The following is a 19220-nucleotide window of genomic DNA, read 5'->3' as shown; positions in this document are numbered from 1 at the left end:
CACCTTTTCTGTAGGAAAGAATCCTGCCCCCATCTGATCCCCTGCCCAGTAAAATAATAAACTTACAACACTAGTAAGTAGTTATCTACATGTTAAAGCTTAGGATTTTAGAACCTAAGTAGACCTTAAACATCTACCTACTTAAACAACATTTTTTTTTAAAGATTTATTTTATTTATTTGAAAGACAGAGTTACAGAGAGAGGTAGAGACAGAGAGAGAGGTCTTCCAACCACTGGTTCATTCCCCAGATGGCCACAACGGCAGGAGCTGCACCAATCCAATCCCAGGAGCTTCTTCCCGGTCTCCCAAGTGGGAGCAGGGGCCCAAGGACTTGGGCCATCTTCTGCTTTCCCAGGCTATAGCAGAGAGCTGGATCAGAAGTGGAGCAGCTGGGACTAGAACCAGCGCCCATATGGGATGCCGACACTTCAGACCAGGGCGTTAACCCGCTGCACCACAGCACCAGCCCCTCATCTTTTTTTTTTTTTTTTTTTTTTTTTTTGACAGGCAGAGTTAGACTGTGAGAGAGAGAGAGAGAGACAGAGAGAAAGGTCTTCCTTTTTCCATTGGTTCACCCCACAAATGGCCGCCACAGCCAGCAAGTTGCGGCTGGTGCCCTGCGCTGATCCGAAGTCAGGAGCCAGGTTGCTTCCTCCTGGTCTCCCATGCGGGTGTAGGGCCCAAGGACCTGGGCCATCCTCCACTGCCTTCCCGGGCCACAGCAGAGAGCTGGACTGGAAGAGGAGAAACTGGGACAGAATCCGGCACCACAACAGGGACTAGAACCCCGGGGTGCTGGCACCACAGGGGGAGGAATAGCCTAGTGAGCCACAGCGCTGGCCCCATTGTTTGTTTTTTAATAGAAGAAGTTATAACTTGAAGTTCTTTGCCTAGGGTAGAGCTGGGACTAAACTGTTCCTGAAGATTCCATTTATCATTAAAAAAAGAAACTTATTTCTAGTGCGGGTATTTATATGAATTATTCAGAGCATGTTAAATGTAACATTCCATAAAGAACTTTATTGATTTCGTTCTGTTCACAGACTACTCGTGATATCTCATGTGTCTTATCTACAAACACTTATCTAAGGTAATTATAGTTGTTTTTAAGACAAATTTTATTCAGTTAATTAACTTACTATCATACTAATTTTTTCAAATGCATATACATTAAGCTTTAGGTTAATTAAGAAAGGAGATATGAGCCAAAGTTAGATGTTTCTTCAAAAAGATTACTATTCTGTGAACTAACTTGAAGTTTTATTTGATTTAGCTTAATATATCACTAGAACTAGCAACAGTAAGAGCAGTAAGCTCAAAATTTATTTTGGTCATACTTTATTTTTTAAGCTTTCATAGAAGATCACTTTTTTCTGAATAATTATGAAAGAATTTTTTTATGTTAAAATTGTTTGTTGTATCACGTTTTTTGGCAGTTCTAGTAAACTCAGTAGAGTTACAGCAGCAAAACATTGCACGACTCATGTAAATCGGATATAAAGTGTTCTGGCACACTGGAAGTAAATTGCGAAGAAAGCTTTCTGATGGAAAGCATATCTAGTAGCAAACTATAGAAATGATCCCTGAGTTGTATCTATGTAAAAACGCATTCATTAAATAGAGAAAAAGAAAAAGAAAAGAAAGCATATCTAAGGTTAACTTTTGTGGTTTTAATTGTGCCATTTGATTCTAGTCAATTACCTTTATTGTTAAGAATAGTTTCAGATTTACAGAAAGATTATGAAGCTAGTATAGTTTCCTGAACTGCATATCCCATGCTGAATTTCCTTTTTTTTATTTTTATTTTTATTTATTTATTTTTTGCCAGGCAGAGTTAGAAAGAGAGAGAGTTATACACAGTGAGAAAGAGATAGAAAGGTCTTCCTTCCACTGGTTCACACCCCAAATGGCCGCTATGGCTGGTGCTGAGCTGATCTGAAGCCAGGAGCCAGGTGCTTCCTCCTGGTCTCCCATGCAGGTGCAGGGCCCAAGTACTTGGGCCATCCTCCACTGCCCTCCTGGGCCAAAGCAGAGAGCTGGCCTGGAAGAGGGGCAACTGGGACAGAATCTGGCACCCCGACCGGGACTAGAATCCAGGGTGCTGGTGCCGCAGGCAGAAGATTAGCCTAATAAGCCGCGGTGCTGGCCCCGTGCTTGAATTTCTAACCAGTTTTGTATGGTTGTCAGAGGAGCTAATGAAGACGGTAGGTGTGTTTGTTGAAATCATTTCCAAAATAAGTGAGAGTACAGACCAGCTGTGATTTGTTCTGGTCAGGAGGAGCCCAGGTAATATGTCTTGTTATTCTAAAAGGAGTGTATGAGAACCCTGAAAACTGTTCACATAAAGAGTACACAAAGGGACTAGGATTACTTAACTAGATACTAGGAGACTGAGGGGTACATGGCGACTGTCTTCAGATATTTGAGAGGGTGTTAAGTGGAAGAAGACAGACGTGAGGGGCCAACAGGTAGAAGATAATTAGCTCAGACGAAGGAAATCTTTCTTACTAATTACATTACCTGAAAGTGACGGGCCAAGGTGGGGGCACGGGAATTGTTTAAATCACAGGAATAATACATGCTTATCGTATTACATTCAGGAAAAGCAGCATATCAAGAAAAGGGGCATCGTTGCCCTCCCTTTAATCTGTTCCTCAGAGGTGTTTACTGCAAGCAGATTTGGATACGTCATTCTAGGAAACACATATAGAAACAGTTATTAAAAACGGAGTCTAGAACTCATTGTTATGCAGCCTGTTCTTTTGTGTAACAGTGTGTCTGGGGCACACGTCTAGATCTCCCTTATTCTTTTTGATGGTCAAGCATCTTATTGATTGCCTTCATGGGTGAGTACCAGGGATTTAGCCATAACTATGTAAGTAGATGTTTGGAATACATTTAACTTTGTGATAACAACTGATGTTATAGTAGTGAACATCTTTGTATACAACTTTTCACCCTTTATCCAGAATTTCTGTAGCTTGGAATATTTGAAATGGGTCTGCTAGAAGCATATTTTTTAATTTGACAAACTCTAAGAAATTGCAATGATGAAAGTATCCATTTCCCTGCATCTCTGTAAACATCAATTTTATCAAACTTTAAAATTTTTGTGATAGAAAAAAAGGAATAACTTATTTTATAAGTCTTATCAGTGAAGTTTTGCATCTTTTCTTATGTCTGTTGACTATATTTCTTCTTGACCTTTTAAAAATTGATTTGTGGTGGTTTGTGTTTTTTTTAATAGACAGTAACCTTTTGTCTATTGTGTGTATCACATAATTTTTTCCAGGATGTCAATTTATAGTTTATTTATGGTTTGCGCTTTATAGAACTTTAAAATCTCTGAATAACCACAACTATCCATTTTCTGTTTTCTGTGTTGCATAGAAAGTTTCCTTACATTAAAAAACATTAAAATATTCTCCATACTTTAGTAATTCCTGTTGTAGATAGCGATCATTAATGTCTCTTGCATTGATTTGGTACTGAGGTGACATCTAGGATTCTTTTTTCTCATCCCAGCACAATATCACCTAATCTTTTTGCTGCCATTTGAAATGCCTGCTCTTATCACTTACTAGTTGATTCTGATAGGCACTTGAGACTGTCTCAGATTCTCTCTTGAATTGATCTATTTGTTTCTGAGCCAGAACAACACGGTTTTGTTCCTCTTCCTTTATTTTACGGTTTGTCATGTTTTCTTAGACTGGGATAACTGTGCTCAGGAGGCCTCTCTTCCCCAGGCACCTATCATAGCCCTTTGGATTTGCCTCTGATTTATTAAACAAGGGTTTACTCTTTACAGGATTGCTTCTGCAATCCGGGATTCTTGGATAGCTCTACTTAATGGTGTGGGCAAGTCTCTTAACCCCTCTGGGCCACAGCCTCAGCACCCATTAGTGGAGGTGGTCACACTGGCCTCCGAGGGTCACAGATATGAGAGTCAGTGCATGCAGACTACTTAGAGTTGCTGACAGAAGTAGCAGCTATGTGTTTGTTATTGCTGCTGCTGTTCTAATTCTTCCATTTTAGTCAAGTTTTCTAGTTTTTCTTCCCTATGAGTCTTCTTGAGGTTCTTTCATATGGATTTTAAAGTGTCTACTTTTTCTCTTGCAGTAGAAAAGCGTTGATAGTGTTTGCTGACCTGTCACTGCTGGTTTCCAGAGAGCTGTTTGACTCCTGATTTGCAGCACACATGTGTCCAGCCACCACCCCCTCTTTCTTTTTTCTCTGTGTTCTAGGGGAATTCTGTGACTGAGTTTTCAACATGACCAACTTAAGCTGTGTACATTTTTCTTACTTAGCCTTTTTTGAAGTTTTAAAGAAGGAAAACGTTGTGTTTTTCCCCCAGGGTTTCTGAATGCTCCGTGTCATTGCAGCTTGCTCTAATTATATGAATGCAGTACATTCTCAGAGTTCTCTGAAGATAGTAGTGGGCATTTTCACTTGATACACTCTTTCATCTCTTGTATTAGCTCTGTTTCCGAAGAGGATTTTTTGTCTCATTCATCTTGCTGTTTCTGTTTCATTCTATTTGTGCCTTAAATATTCATATTTTAAATTAGTTACTAGATTATTTGCATCAATACTGTGGTCGGGGTTCTTGTTGATTATTATAGTTAGACCTCTCCCTGGCTTAGCATCCCAGCACAAGCTTCTGTTGTGACTGGGAGATTTGGAGAAAAGTGGGGAATCCTTTCCCTTGACCCCACTGGGGGAGGGAGCCGCAGTGAAGGCAGTGAGAAACCTTCCCCCAACCACCCTTTTTATGATCTGTGGATCTGAGTTCCTTTGAACTCTGTCTTGTTTCTCTTTGCAATCCCCCAGTCCTTGTTGGAAGGCCCCAGCATCTTGTAGAGCCCTTTATAAAAGTCAGACATCCAGCCTTTTCAATGGAACTTCGGCCATCTTCTACTGCTTTCCCAGGCCACGGCAGAGAGTTGTATTGGAAGTGGAGCAGCCGGGACTAGAACCAGCACCCATATGGGATGCCAGCGTTGCAGACTGGTTCTTTAACCCACTGTGCTACAGCGCTGATCCCAAAATAGGTATTTTCTTACCTCTTGTGTTAACCTAATGTAAACTCTGTGAGGATAAGAATGGTAAGAATGTCATCTGTACTATTGCCACTGTATTCTCTGCACAATGCCTAGAACACAGTATGTATACCATAAATATTTAGTGGATTGGAAAAATTTTTCTGGAACTAAAAGTATTTTTTTATCCAGTAGTCTTTCTTCTAGAAATTTATTCTAAGGAAATAGTCAGAGATGCTCACAAAATTTTATATACAAGGATGTTCACATTGTTTATAATTGTGAAAAATGGAAACAATTCAAAAGTCCAGTAATGGTTGTCTAAAGTATATGTCATATGTAAGTTGAATATGTAATAAAAAGATGTTTCTATTCATTTATACTTCCAGAGGCTCACTCTCCAGGGATCAGTAAAACCCATTTTATCTTAACCTTAAATAGGATGACTGTAAATTATGCCTTTTAAATTTACTGTAATTTTTAGTAGTATTATTTAATCCTTTTTATTTTTATACTTATACTCAAGTAGTTTAAGGGAATCAAATTTTATAAAATCAAAGAATAAATTAAACTTACTGTTAGGTAATTATCGTGTAATGGACATTCAGTAAATAGGTAATTTTCTGTTTTTTGTTTAATTCCAGAAAACAGCTCCTTGAGCATGGTGAGGTAAAGCTTTCATTTTAATCTCGAGTCGACGTGTGTATTAAATTCTAGTTAAGGATAATTCACAGAGGGATGGCCTTGCTGCCGAGGCAGGTGGTGCTTGAATGCTCAGCACTGGTGATGAATTTCTGCTGATCTTTTCCATTCCTTAATTTGCTCTCACTTTGGAGTAGTAATAGAATCTGAAGGCCAGTGGGTTGATTGATGACCATGGACCATAATGAATTGCATTCATTCATTCATTCTCTCATTCCACAGTGAGGAGTGTTTTGTTTCCAGCCTGCCTGCTGAGCTAGTCAGCTAGAGCCCATCAGGGCAGCCCCCCCGGCCTGTGACTGAAGGCCTTCTGCCACCGTGTAGGCTCCATGGCCAGCTGGCTACAAACTCAGCCGCGTTACAGGATGTATAAGGTCGTATAGTAATACTCCTGCCCTGAAGTGTTTGCCATTTTACAAAGGAGATGTTAGCAAAGCCACATTCAAGTAGTGCTAAATTATTTTGTGGCATAGAAAGGGAAAGTGGGCAGTATAGACTGAGAAGATGATTTCCTAAATTAAATGACTTTAAGTTGTCTTTTTTTAACATTATATTCCAAAATAGTTTTAAATTTTCTAAGTAAAAATTGTGAAGTAGTAGTACGAAGAGTCCCTATATACCCTACAGCCACTCTGTTACTAACATCATATTAGTCTAATTGTCACAGTTAATAAACCACACCCAGCTTCCCCTAAGTTTTTTTTTTAATCTTTCCCACTCCTCCTGGACTCTAGTAATTACATTCTGTGTTCATATTGAGGCTATTTTTTTTCAAGCTCCCATATAAGAGGGAGAGCATGCAGTATTTGTCTTTCTGTATCTGGTTTGTTAAGGGAAATACTAAATGTATAAGAGAAGGCAACTGAATTTAAATCTTATAGGAATATCTTATAATACGTTTTTGTGAGTAGTTGCTACATGCCTCGCACTGTGCTGTTTAATTCTCATAATATTCCCATTTTGTAAAGAGGGAAATTACATTAATTACATTAAATACCAACATTGCAATGACTTAACTCAGTAGGAGTCAATCCTTTGCATACATAAAGTTACAACCAGGAGTTCCTGATTAGCAGGTGGCTCTGTGACCATCCTGATTGAGGGACCCAGATGCCTTCTCTCCCTGGCTCTGCCATCGTCAACACATGGTTCCCAGGGCTGCGCTGCTTGCCTGTGTCAAGCCTGCAGAGAGGGAACGTGACCTTGTCCACAGGGAGGTCTGTACGGCGAGGCCTGGGAGAGGTGCAATCCCTGCCCGCCCTCAGCCTGCACTCTGGGCCCGGGCATGCAGCTGGCAGGAAGGCTGGAAGCTGGTCCAGCTGTGTGTCTAAGAAGAAAAGAAAAGGGGGCTCTGCCTGGAACTGAGGGACTCAGGGAAACTGAGCAGCGTTTGGAGATTCCACAGCTAACTTACTACAGAGAGAGCCTGCATTCATGGGGTGACTCCCCAGCTAACCACAACGACCCACACTAGGCCAAGGCGGAAGCCAGGAGCCAGTCCCAACACAGATTTGCCACATGGCTGTCAGAAACATAGTTTCTTGAGCCATCCCCACTGCCTCCAAGTCCGCATCTGCAGAAAGCTGGAGTCAGCACCCAGAGCCAGTCATCCAACAGGCAGTCTGATGCAGGATGTGGACACCCTGTCATTTTAACCACTAGGCAAAACCACTGCCCCTCTATCAGTTTTACATGCATACCAATTTAGTCTTTATTATGTGCTTCATGTATACCAAGTCCCCACTTTAAGCAATTTACAGTGTCGGGGAAGGTAATTATATATGCAGTGATAAAGTCAACACAAAGGTGGTACAGAAGAAGAAATGATTATATGGAAGAGGTGGTGTGGATAGGAAAGATTTTTTGAAGTAACTTTCCAAGAAAAATAAGCATAGCATTTACGAAAGTCAGAAGCTGTACATGTGCAAAGAAAGCATAAGGTTGCATGTTATGTTCAGAGTACAGTCGAATCAGTATTGCTGATGCAAAAAAAAGGTAAAAAGTAGCAAGAAGAGGGCCTGGAAAAGTAGGCAGGGCTCAGACTATGGAGGCCTTGTACACAAGGAGTCTGGACTCCATTCTGGACTTTCTGGTTAACCAGGAGGTGACACAGGTGGCCTGAGTTGTGAATATGTGCTCTAGGTCTGTGGAGGGAAGCCCAGCTGGCTTTTTACAATGACACAATGGCAGGGAAGCCCACTGGCAGGAAGTCAGTGCTGACAACCCGTTAGTCTTCAAATGCCTGGTGTGTAGGCAGGTGAGAGGTTTACCTTTTTAAAGAGAGCAGATTTTTCTGGAAGGGATGGCACATTTTGAGGGTCCATGAGGAGTTTTCTGTCCGTGGGATGTGAGGCCGACTTTTCACCCCTCTGCGACCCAGGACTCCCTTGGTGAATGTCTCCCTACTATTTGAGGACAGGGACTGTTGTCACTTTAGAGATGAGAGGCTGCAGAGGCCTAAGACCTGGGTGGAGGCCGGGGCACTGCTCACTGAATATGTGATGAAAACGAAAGAATTCATCTTCCCCAGTGTTTCAGCTAGGTGAGGATTTGTTAGGGTAATTCTCCACCAGTGCTCTGAATCACTAATAGGCTGTGTCCCTCAGCTCACTAAACAGACCCTGAGTTACCTCCCTATTGTTGTGATACTGGTGGTTCCTTAGCTGAAAGGATCTTGTTACTATTTTTTTCTCCTGTAGAGTGTATTTGCCTATATTTTATCAAATTAGTACCTTTAATTTTTTTAAATTTTCATTTTATTTGAAAGATAAACGGAGACAGAGACGGATTGATCTTCCAGCTGCTGTTTTACTCTCTAAATGCCCCCAGCAAGGCTGAAGCCAGGAGCTGGGAACTTAGTCTGGGTCACCTATGTAGGTGGTAGGGGCCCAAGTACTTGAGCCATCACAGCTGCTGGAATGGAAAGAGGAGGGGAGACTCAACTCAGGCACTCTGATATGGAATGTCTGTGGATCTGTAGAAGAGATGCCTGTTGTGGATAGGTGATTAAAATCGACGGCTTCTGCAATCTACCAATCTGTGCTTTAGTGGTTTGAAACAAAAGGACTTATTTAGAAATGAAATGAGGTTGGTGTTTCTCATTCTCTCCACAACGTGTCCACAATTAATCATGCCCAAAGATGAGTTTGGTTAAAGAAAAATAAAGGATTGATTTTGAAATTAAGTTTCCCCCATTCCAACATTGTGTCCAATAAATATGAAAAAGAATTTAAACATTTTGGGTCCAGCTTTTGCCATTCTATTTTAAATATAAACTATGTATTTCTGAGTAAAATATAACATTTGAAAATTGCAAAAAGACAGAAAAATTAATACTCTAAAGTACCTGCTGTTAACTTTTGGTTGTTTTCTTACAGTACCCTCCTCCCCACCAGCTCTGGACATGTACATATATGTGCATAGACTTTTTTTCTAATTTATATTTATTTGAAAAGCAGAGTGACAGGGAGAGACAAAGGGAGAGATCTTCCATCCACTGGTTCAATCGCCAAATGGCCACAACGGCCATGCTGAGGCCAGGAGCCTAGAACTCCATCCAGGTCTCTCCCTCGTTGGGGACAGGGGCCCAAGTACTGGACCACGTACTGTTGCTTTCCCAGGTGCATTAGCAGGGAGATTAAACAGAAGCACAACAGCTGGGACTCTAGCCAAACTGACCCTCCAGTATGGGAGGCCAGTGTTGAAAGAGGTGGCTTAGTCTGTCAGCCTCACGTAGACGTTTTTCATAGAATTATTAGGATTCTGTGTGTACAGTCTTACACCCTGAAAGCTCTTCCATGCCATTACATATCACGTTTAATGACTGTGTACTTGGGGAACAGTAGTGATTTAGTTGCTAATTCCACTTTATTGACCACTTAGGTTGTTTCCTACATTCAGTCATCATCTTTGCATTTTTATTATTCCCTTAATTCCTGGAATGGAAATTAAGTCAATGGTATTGGCACTTTTTTAGGCCCTCAATAAACATTTTTTAAAATATTTATTTATTTATTTGAAAGAGTTACACAGAGAGAGAAGGAGAGGCAGAGAGAGAGAGAGCTGCCATCTGCTGGTTTACTCCCCAATTGGCTGCAACAGCTGGAACTGTGCTGATCCAAAGCCAGGAGCCTGGAGCTTTCTCCTGGCCTCCCACATGGGTGCGGGGGCCTAAGCACCTGGGCCATCTTCTACTGCTTTCCCAGGCCACAGCAGAGAGCTGGATCGGATGTGGAGCAGCCAGGACTCCAACTAGTGCTCATATGGGATGCCAGCACTGCAGACGGCAGCTTTACCCGCTATGCCACAGCACTGGCCCCAATAAACATTTTTTTAAATTAAAAAAATGTATTGATTTTTTTATTAAATATTTATTTTATTAATTTGAAAGAGTTACTGAGAGAGGTAGAGAAAGAGAGAGATCTTCCATCCACTGGTTCACTCTCCAGATGGCCACAATGGCCAGAGCTGCGCCAATCCAAAGCCAGGAGCCAGGAGCTTCTTCTGGTCTCCCATGTGGGTGCAAGGGCCCAAACACTTGGGCCATCTTCCACTGCTTTCCCAGGTCATAGCAGAGAGCTGAATCAGAAGAGGAGCAGCCGGTACTAGAACCGGCACCCATATGGGATGCTGGCACTGCAGGCCAAGGCTTTAACCCGCTGCGCCACAACGCCAACCCCCTGTATTGAGCTATTCTTTCAGTGTTTGTTTCATTGCATTCTGACAATCTATTAATATCAGTTTGGTAGATGAAATCTCATTATCTTTGACATTTCTTTGAATGTAAGTGAATTAGAACATATACTTGTCATATGCTTTTTGTTGCATTATTTGCCCATTTTCATATCCGTGTTCTAGTGAGAAGTTGACATTTTATATATTTCTGTTATAAAAGTTTTGCTTGACTTGCTCATTGGAGACCCACCTTGATCAAAGTAGGGTATCCTATTAATTAGTACAAAGACTTAATACTACTACTACTTTAAAAATGATATAGTTTATGTTGTTCTGTGGTTTCTCTTGTTGACTGAATGGCACACACACTTGGGAAAAGCATCCCATGTGTCTCGTGTCCATTGCTCTCCTCTCACTTTGCACAAATCCTTGTACATAACACCTGCTCTTCCCAGCTGCGGTGGCATCCCATATCCTGCACCCTTTGGCTTCTTTTCCTGCCCCATTTTCCTGCCCATTGTACTTTCATGGATTGATTTATTTGTGATGTATATTTACCATCTGACTCTCTTTATCAAATAAACTGAAGTGCCAGCCTCACAAGGGAAGATAGCAGCGACTGTTGTATCCTCAACACACAGAGCCTGGCATCTATGAGTTTCATGCATTTGTGAAATCTTTGCTGAATGAATGAATAAGTAGTAATAGATTTGTCATGAAGTTAGAAGATCTGTGTCTGAATGAATAATAGTTTAAAGGTGCTTTGTTTATTAATTTTAAAACATAGAAAGCAAAAATGTCATTTTGTTTTATTTGTGTTTTTATAGCTGATTTTTCACGCACTGCAGTTGTTGGCATTTACTGGCCTTGCCGTTTTAATTATGAGGCTGAAGCTGTTTTTGACACCACACATGTGTATTATGGCTTCCTTGCTCTGCTCACGACGGGTAAGGGATTAATTTTTGAATAGTGCACTATAATAACTGGAGCAGCTACAGATACCATGGCTTTGCTGAATGATCTGAAACATAAAAACACCAAGTGTTGTATCTAACTTAAAGGATGTAGAGTATTAGTTCATGACTCACTGTAGAGTAAGAAAAACTTCAAGTATCAGAAAATTACTCCTAGACTTTAACTGATAATTCCATGACAAGTGGGATGAGGCTCTCTCTTTCCCCTTGGTTGGTATCTTATTCACAATCTTTCGGAGTTTGGGTTTGTAAAAGTTTTCTGGCCCATCGCATCTACCCCAAAGTACTTATCAAAAACTGATTGCATTGGGGCCGGCGCCGCGGCTCACTAGGCTAATCCTCCGCCTAGCGGCGCCGGCACACCGGGTTCTAGTCCCGGTCGGGGCGCCGGATTCTGTCCTGGTTGCCCCTCTTCCAGGCCAGCCCTCTGCTGTGGCCAGGGAGTGCAGTGGAGGATGGCCCAGGTGCTTGGGCCCTGCACCCCATGGGAGACCAGGAAAAGCACCTGGCTCCTGCCATCGGATCAGCGCGGTGCGCCGGCCGCAGTGTGCCGGCCGCGGCGGCCATTGGAGGGTGAACCAACGGCAAAAGGAAGACCTTTCTCTCTGTCTCTCTCTCTCACTGTCCACTCTGCCTGTCCAAAAAAAAAAAAAAAAAAAAAAAAAAAAAACTGAGTGCATGCAAAATAATTGCTCTAGTACATTCCTGTTTGGATTAGAGAATCCCCAAGAAAATCTGTCCGTTCTGGAGTTTCCTAATTGTATCTAACATTAAAGTAGCAAGATAAAATACCTAGCATGTTGGGATAAAGGCCCGTGTAGAAACACCTTATTTAGTTTTGAGTGTGAGTGTACTGCTTTACAATACCATAATGTCTGTTTATCTAAGAAGAGGGTTATGTGTCAATGCTAATGGGCTTTCCTAGTGATTCGAGATTTTCATGAAAGACAGCCAGATATTAAGGGACTTCATTCTAAGATGTTTCAAAATTCTTTCACTAACTTTGATTCCTGGCAGTAAATCAATACTATGATCAGATATTCTCTCCCAAATTCTTTCAAGAGGAAAGTTCGATTTTCAACCAGGCCCTGAAATTCCAACATATTTGTTGTTTTTAAACAACAGATAGGAGTTCTGTGTATTTGTGTACTGATAACAAAGGGCAATCATTTTGGTTTAAACTGTAAAATGAGAATTTTTTGACTCTATAGGTGCAAATTTATTATTGACTCAATTTTTTTATTGACTCAATTTTATGATTTTATATAAGAATTATAAATAAGTGGTTTCTTTCATTTCAGCTCTTTGGCTGGCTTTTTTGCAGAATTCGTTTTGAGAATGTTATCTTTGGCATTTTAACAGTGATGTCATTACAAGGTTGTGCAAACCTCCATAATCAATGGAGCATAATAGGAGAATTTAATAATTTGCCTCAGGAAGAACTTATTCACTGGATCAGATACAATACCAGACCAGGTATGTGGCTATTTGATTATACGTATGTTTAGTTTTATACACACACACATACACACACATTATGTAGCTGTATAATTATTTCATATATTTTATGTACATTTATGAGAAGACTTCAAAAAGTTCATGGAAATAGAATTAAAAGATAAAAGTAAAAATGCAACCTATTTCTCAGCATAAGTTACATCAAGTTCAAGATGTTTTTGTAAGTGATGATAAACAATTTTTATTTTTTATTTAAATATTTTCCCCCAGCAACATTTTATTTAAGGCATAAAAACTACATGCATTTCATAAATACAACTTTAGGAACACAGTGATTCTTCCTACCCTACCCATCTTCCCATTCGTATTCCCACCCTTCTTGCTCCTCCCTCTCCTATTCACATTTTTTTAGTTTTTACTAAGATCTATTTTCAATTAACTTTATACACATAAGATTATACTAAGTAAAGAGTTCAACAAATGGTATGGGAAAAAAAAAACCCGTTCCTCAACAGTTGAGACTGTTAGGGTCTGAAAACGCCCACCGCCCGAAAAACGACTCCAAGAGACTTTTCTCTCATGCAACCAGCAAAGGGTTAAAGATTTATTGATCCAACATGTTGGGGCTCTCTGAACATATAAGAACAGAGGAGCAGCGAGGAACTACAGCATAGGGTTTATAAAGGCAAAAACCGCAAAATCGGGAGGGGGGAAGAGAATATATGGTTGCTAAGCGGTTGCTAAAATCTTACAATCAGCAATTATGATCTTAAGACATAGACAAATTACATCTTCATTAATAGCCCAGGTAACCCAGGTGCAACCTTTCTACTTTTAAGCTTGAACAGTCATGCTAGGGGGTTTTTGTGCTCTGCCAAGGGTGATGTAGTGCAGTGCTATTGTCCGACTATTTGAGATCATAGTTTCAGACCAGAGTCTTACGGTGGGGGGGTGCTTTTCCAGAATGGAGTCTCAAGTGCTCCAAAATGGAGTCCCTACTGTCAAGGTGCTACTTCACTCTGTCTTATTTTCACAGCTGCACCAGGAAGGTTTAAACCTGTAAGCTTCAGCTTAACTTTTTACACCCGCACATATACAATTTTAACTCTTCAAGACAAGAGCTGTTCAAAGTTATCATATCTCAAAGTGTCAATTTTACTTCTGTAGATTACCTTTTAGGTTCTCTATTAGTTACCACAGATCGGGGAGAACATATGGTATTTGTCCTTTAGGGACTGGCTTATTTCACGAAGTATGATGATTTCCAGTTGCATCCATGTTGTTGAAAATGACAGGATTTCCTTCCTCCCTCCCTCCCTCCCTCCCTCCCTCCCTCCCTTCCTCCCTTCCTTCCTTCCCTCTCTCTCTCTTTCCCTCCCTCCCTTCCCTCTCTCTCTTCCCTCTCTCTCTCTTTCCCTCCCTCCCTCCCTCCCTCCCTGCCTTCCTTCCCTCCCTCCCTCCCTCCCTGCCTTCCTTCCCTCCCTCCCTCCCTCCCTCTCTCTTTCCCTCCCTCCCTCCCTTACTACAAGATAAACTAAGCATCCTGGGAATTGAACCATATCAAAGCAGTCTACTTTACATAATTAATTTAAGGAAACAAACAGAAATCAGAAGGAGCCAAATCAGGATTCACACCTTCACAGAGCTGCCCCTGTTTCGTGAGAGGAGTGGGCGCTGACGTCCTGGTGGTGAAGAACTCCCCAGGGAAGCTCTTCCTGGGGCTTTCTTGACCAGTGTGCTTTCACTCTGGCTGGGCCACGCCCCCTCTGGTTGTGCTTGGTCTTCAGGACCACCATGGCTCTACCACACTTCATCTCCTGTCCTAATTCATTTAAGAAATGCCTCCGCATCTTGTTTCCAGCTGCTTGAACTTAATGTGTACACTTGAGAGCTCTGCTCGAGTCAGCAGCTGATTTGGGTGCAGCAGCCTTGTCACCCATCAAGCAGAATGCTAATTCCACTTTAATTTTTCAGTCAGAATTGTGTAAGCGGAACCATCTGAGATGTCTGTGGCATTAAATTTTGTTTCTTCTGTTAATTGTCAGTCTTCTTCAATCAGAGCACAAAGAAGATCAATTTTTTTCTCACCAGTTAATGTGTATGGTCTGTTGTTGCAGGCTTCGTTTTCAGCAAACTGCTGATTTCTTTGGGGCATTTGATCCTGGAAATGACCTGTCAAGTCTTCACCAAGAATTCATGTTGCTCTGATAGAAGATCTTTTCAAACTGATATATTGTACTTTTTTTAAAAAAGATTCTATTTATTTATTTGAGAGGCAGAGGTAGAGAGGGAGACAGAGAGAAAGGTCTTCCTTCTGTTGGTTCACTCCCCAAATGGCTGCAACAGCTGGAGCTGGGCCAATCTGAAGCCAGGAGCCAGGAGCTTCTTCCAGGTCTCCCATGTGGGTGCAGAGGCCCAAGCACTTGGGCCATCTTCCACAGCTTTCCCAGGCCATAGCAGAGAGCTGGATCAGAGGTGGAGTAGTTGGGACACAAACCGGCACCCATATGGGATGCCAGCAGCTTAGGTGGAGGCTTAGCCTACTGTGCCACAGCCCCGACCCCTATCTTGTCCTTCCTTTTTTTTTTTTTTTTTTTCTTTTTGACAAGCAGAGTTAGTGAGAGAGAGACAAAGGTCTTCCTTCCGTTGGTTCACCCCCCAAAATGGCCGCCACGGCCAGCACACTGCACGGATCCGAAGGCAGGAGCCAGGTGCTTCCCCCTGGTCTACCATTCCGGTGCAGGGCCTGAGTACTTGGGCCATCCTCCACTGCCTTCCTGAGCCACAGCAGAGTGCTGGACTGGAAGAGGAGCAACTGGGACAGAATCCAGCGCCTGGACTGGAACTAGAACCCGGAGTACCGGCACCACAGGCGGAGGATTAGCCTAGTGAGCCAAGGCACCAGCCTATCTTGTCCTTCTTAAGTGGCACAAACCAGATCATTCCTGTTCAGATGTTATGACAAATTAGTACAAGTTTATTTGGTGCAAAAAACTTTTGAAAATCATGCATTTCAAAATACTCATTTTCTGTGAATGTTTTAAATACCTCTCTCTGAGCATTGTCTTCTGTGAGGTTGTTATTAATGAATATAAAGCCTAATTTTAAATACTCCAAAAATTCTTTTAGCTCAATTTTAAAAAATTATATATTTATTTTAAAGGTGGAGATACAGAGAGTCAGGGAGGGGATAAGGGGGGCTTCCATCCGCTGGTTCACTCCCCAGATGGCCACAATGGCAGGAGCTGCACAGATCCAAAGCCAGGAGCCAGGAGCTTCCTCTGGGTATCCCACACAGGTGCAGAGTCCCAAGGACTTGGGCCATCTTCTACTGTTCTCCCAAGCTATAGCAGAGAGCTGGATTGGAAGTGGAGCAGCCAGGACTTGAACCGGCACCCACGTGGGATGTTGGCACTGCAGGCAGTGGCCCCACCTGCTACGCCTCTGTGCCAGCCCCTCAACTTTTTCATATCTTTATCCAAAACTCCCTCAAGCAGGGGTGGGCATTCGGCCTTGTGGTTAGGATGCTAGTTAGGATTTTCATGTTTTACGTTGGAGTGCCTGGGTTTAACTCCTGGCTCTGGCTCCTGACACCAGCTTCCTGATAATGCAGACTCTGGGAGGCAGCGGTGGAACTGAACTGGTTGGGTCCCTGCCACCTGCATAGGAAACTGAGATTCAGGTCCCAGCTTCCCACTGCTGCAGACATTCAGGAAGGGAACCAGTGGATGGGGAGCACGCTCTCGCCCTCTCTTTGCCTCTCAAAAGAATAAAGATATATATTTTAAAAACCCTTTAAAATCTTTTTCCAGAGAATAAGCATATTCTACAATATTAACTGAATCTAAATTTATAATCTTAGACTACTTTTGAAATTTACTTTTCTTTGGCATCGATTCTTCACTGTGATTTTCTTATTTTTTTTTTATGTAACGCTTTGAGTTAGATTCCTCTTATATATCTTTTGCTAGCCACCGTTTTCGTAGCTCACCATCTTTAAGGTAAATGTTAAATGCTTCAGCTCAGGCCTATGATGTGGGGCGTGACTCCCCACTGGGAGCTGCCAAGCAGGTCTCCAGTCCCCACTGAGGTTTCCTGCAGGCACACAGGCATACAGGTTGTTTGCTCCTCCCCAGGTACAGCTGTTTCCGGAGCATTTCAAGACACCTACTCTTTGATCCTTTTCTTGGGTCTTGTCTTTATTTTATTTCAGGGTTTGTCTCCGGTTTCTAGGAGAGCCTATGTTTGGCAGCTCACCCACGATAGCTCCCACAGAGCCCATCTCAGTTTTAGCTGTCTCTTTGATTTTCTTAAATGATTTATTTTATTATTACGAGTTCTCTCATGATTTTTTCATGTTTATTAAAAGCTGCTTAAAGTTCCATAATATGAGTGGAACCATTGCTATGTTCAGGTCTATGCTGTAAGGTTTTATAGTTTGTACATTGTATAAAAGTGACTAGTTAAGAGGACACGTGGGACTGAAATCCAACCTTCAGTCCACTAATTAAGCCGTGCACTAGTGGGGCTCTGCCCAGTCAGAGAAGATAACTTTCTCCAATCCGTGCGGTAGCCACGTGAGGACTTCAGTATATTAGTAGGACAGTGTCTTGCTCTTCCCTGTTGTGATCATATTTATCTCCGATCCAAAGAGAAGGAAGGTGTGTGGGTGGCAGGAGTGCATCCGCCCTCCCCCAGCTCTGTGTCTGTCTGTCTCTTCTGTAGATGGATCTCTGGGGTTCTAGCTCTGGCTCAGCTGGTATAATTAATTTTCTTTTGGATGACACTGGCCCTGAGCTTTGGGTTCCTCTAGCTCAGGATTTCTCCTCTTCTCTTCTCTGCAGTCCCAGGCAAGTTACTTAACTTTAATGTTCTACTTCCTCATCCATAAAACAAGAACAGAGAACTCACCTCATAGAGTTGGACAAATTAAATCATTTAATCACTGTAAAAATACTGAGGACAGTTCCAGTACCTAGTAACAGTTACCAAAATTTAGCTTTATTGAGGAAGACAATTGGTAAATAAATATTGAGTGAGTGAAAAGAATGATGCCAACAGTAATCATTTAAATATGTTTCATCTTTCTTAATTTGGGTTCATATGTTACAGATTGTGGAATCTTGTCTTCCAGATGCTGTTTTTGCAGGTGCCATGCCTACAATGGCAAGTGTCAAGCTGTCTACACTTCATCCCATTGTGAACCACCCACATTATGAGGATGCAGACTTGAGGTTGGCAGCCAATTGAGTATTTCAACCACATTCACTAGCTACTTATTCCTGAACTCAGGAATAGCGAAAAGTCACTGCACGTGCACACACACACTCACACACAGGAGGTACCTACATTTTACTGTGTGTGCTTTTGAAAATTTAGAGCATTTTGCTGGCTGATTATGAGAACTCTAATTTCTACCAAAGTCTAAAAGTTTTGTTTTCTTTAAGTGGCTGATTTTAAAAAATCAAGTTGTTCATTCCATTAATGGTCAGTGTAATCTTTCCTTTCACTGGATTTTTGGTCTATTGTTAGAGGTAAATTTTTGAATTATTTAAAGGTTCACCTCTGGTTGTGGCAAAAGGGAATATCCTATATACTTCAAATCCTAAGTATTATGCAGAGATAGCAATTTGTTCAGAATTTCAGTTTGTTCAGGAATATTCCCACATAAGTTCAGAAAACCTGTTCCACCATATTTTAGTGAATGTCCATTTCTCAGTTCTGTTAAGGTGATTTTTCAGTCTGCTTTAATATGCTAGATGCCCACTTTTCAAATGTCCTAATTGCTATATTTAGCTTCAATTGATGTGTTTTTTGGAATGTCTATTGATGACATTATATCCTGAAATCTATGTTTGTACTACATTTAGTCTCTATAGAAACATATGACATTATATAATTATTTTAGGAATTATGTGAAGCAAATTTTATACCCTAAGTCATTGTTTTACTATCAAGTATAGCCATAGACTAGTTTATACATTAATAAGCAGTATCTACAAAAGAAAAATGGCTCTAAGTTTTAGCACTTTCAAAATATAAATAGGAATATGGAAACTGCTGTTCCCAGAACAACATTATATCATTTTGGGATACACACACACACACACACACACACACTCAATTCAGTAAGAGGGGTAAGGTCTTGATTTATTAGCAGTATTTTCTTAGTCTTTCTATTAGTATTTACTTTAAAATGTTTTAACCTCTTGTTAAAATTTAAAGGGCTCGGACAAAAATAGTTTATTCTGCATACAGTCGAAAGTCTGCAAAAGAAGTGAGAGATAAATTGTTGGAGTTACATGTAAATTATTACATTTTAGAAGAGGCCTGGTGTGTTGTAAGAACTAAGTGAGTATTGACTCCATGAT

The 19220-nt window shown here is 41.4% G+C and overlaps 1 protein-coding gene across 1 annotated transcript in view; it reads left to right on the top strand.

The window, feature by feature from the left end:
* LOC100341431 (putative C-mannosyltransferase DPY19L2) overlaps positions 1-19220 on the top strand; it is a 94580-nt gene that overhangs the window by 61787 nt on the left and 13573 nt on the right. Inside the window, 6 exon segments of the mRNA XM_008261630.5 lie at positions 1046-1092; positions 5686-5710; positions 11245-11364; positions 12693-12867; positions 17984-18083; positions 19075-19200. Of these exon segments, the coding sequence (XP_008259852.3) occupies positions 1046-1092; positions 5686-5710; positions 11245-11364; positions 12693-12867; positions 17984-18083; positions 19075-19200 (593 nt within the window).

This window comes from Oryctolagus cuniculus, chromosome 16 (genome assembly GCF_051225735.1).
Source record: "Oryctolagus cuniculus isolate XC-2025 breed Fujian yellow rabbit chromosome 16, ASM5122573v1, whole genome shotgun sequence".
Taxonomy (NCBI): domain Eukaryota; kingdom Metazoa; phylum Chordata; class Mammalia; order Lagomorpha; family Leporidae; genus Oryctolagus; species Oryctolagus cuniculus.
Note: the sequence above shows the minus strand (reverse complement) of the source record. Positions and strands in the feature narration are given on the sequence as shown.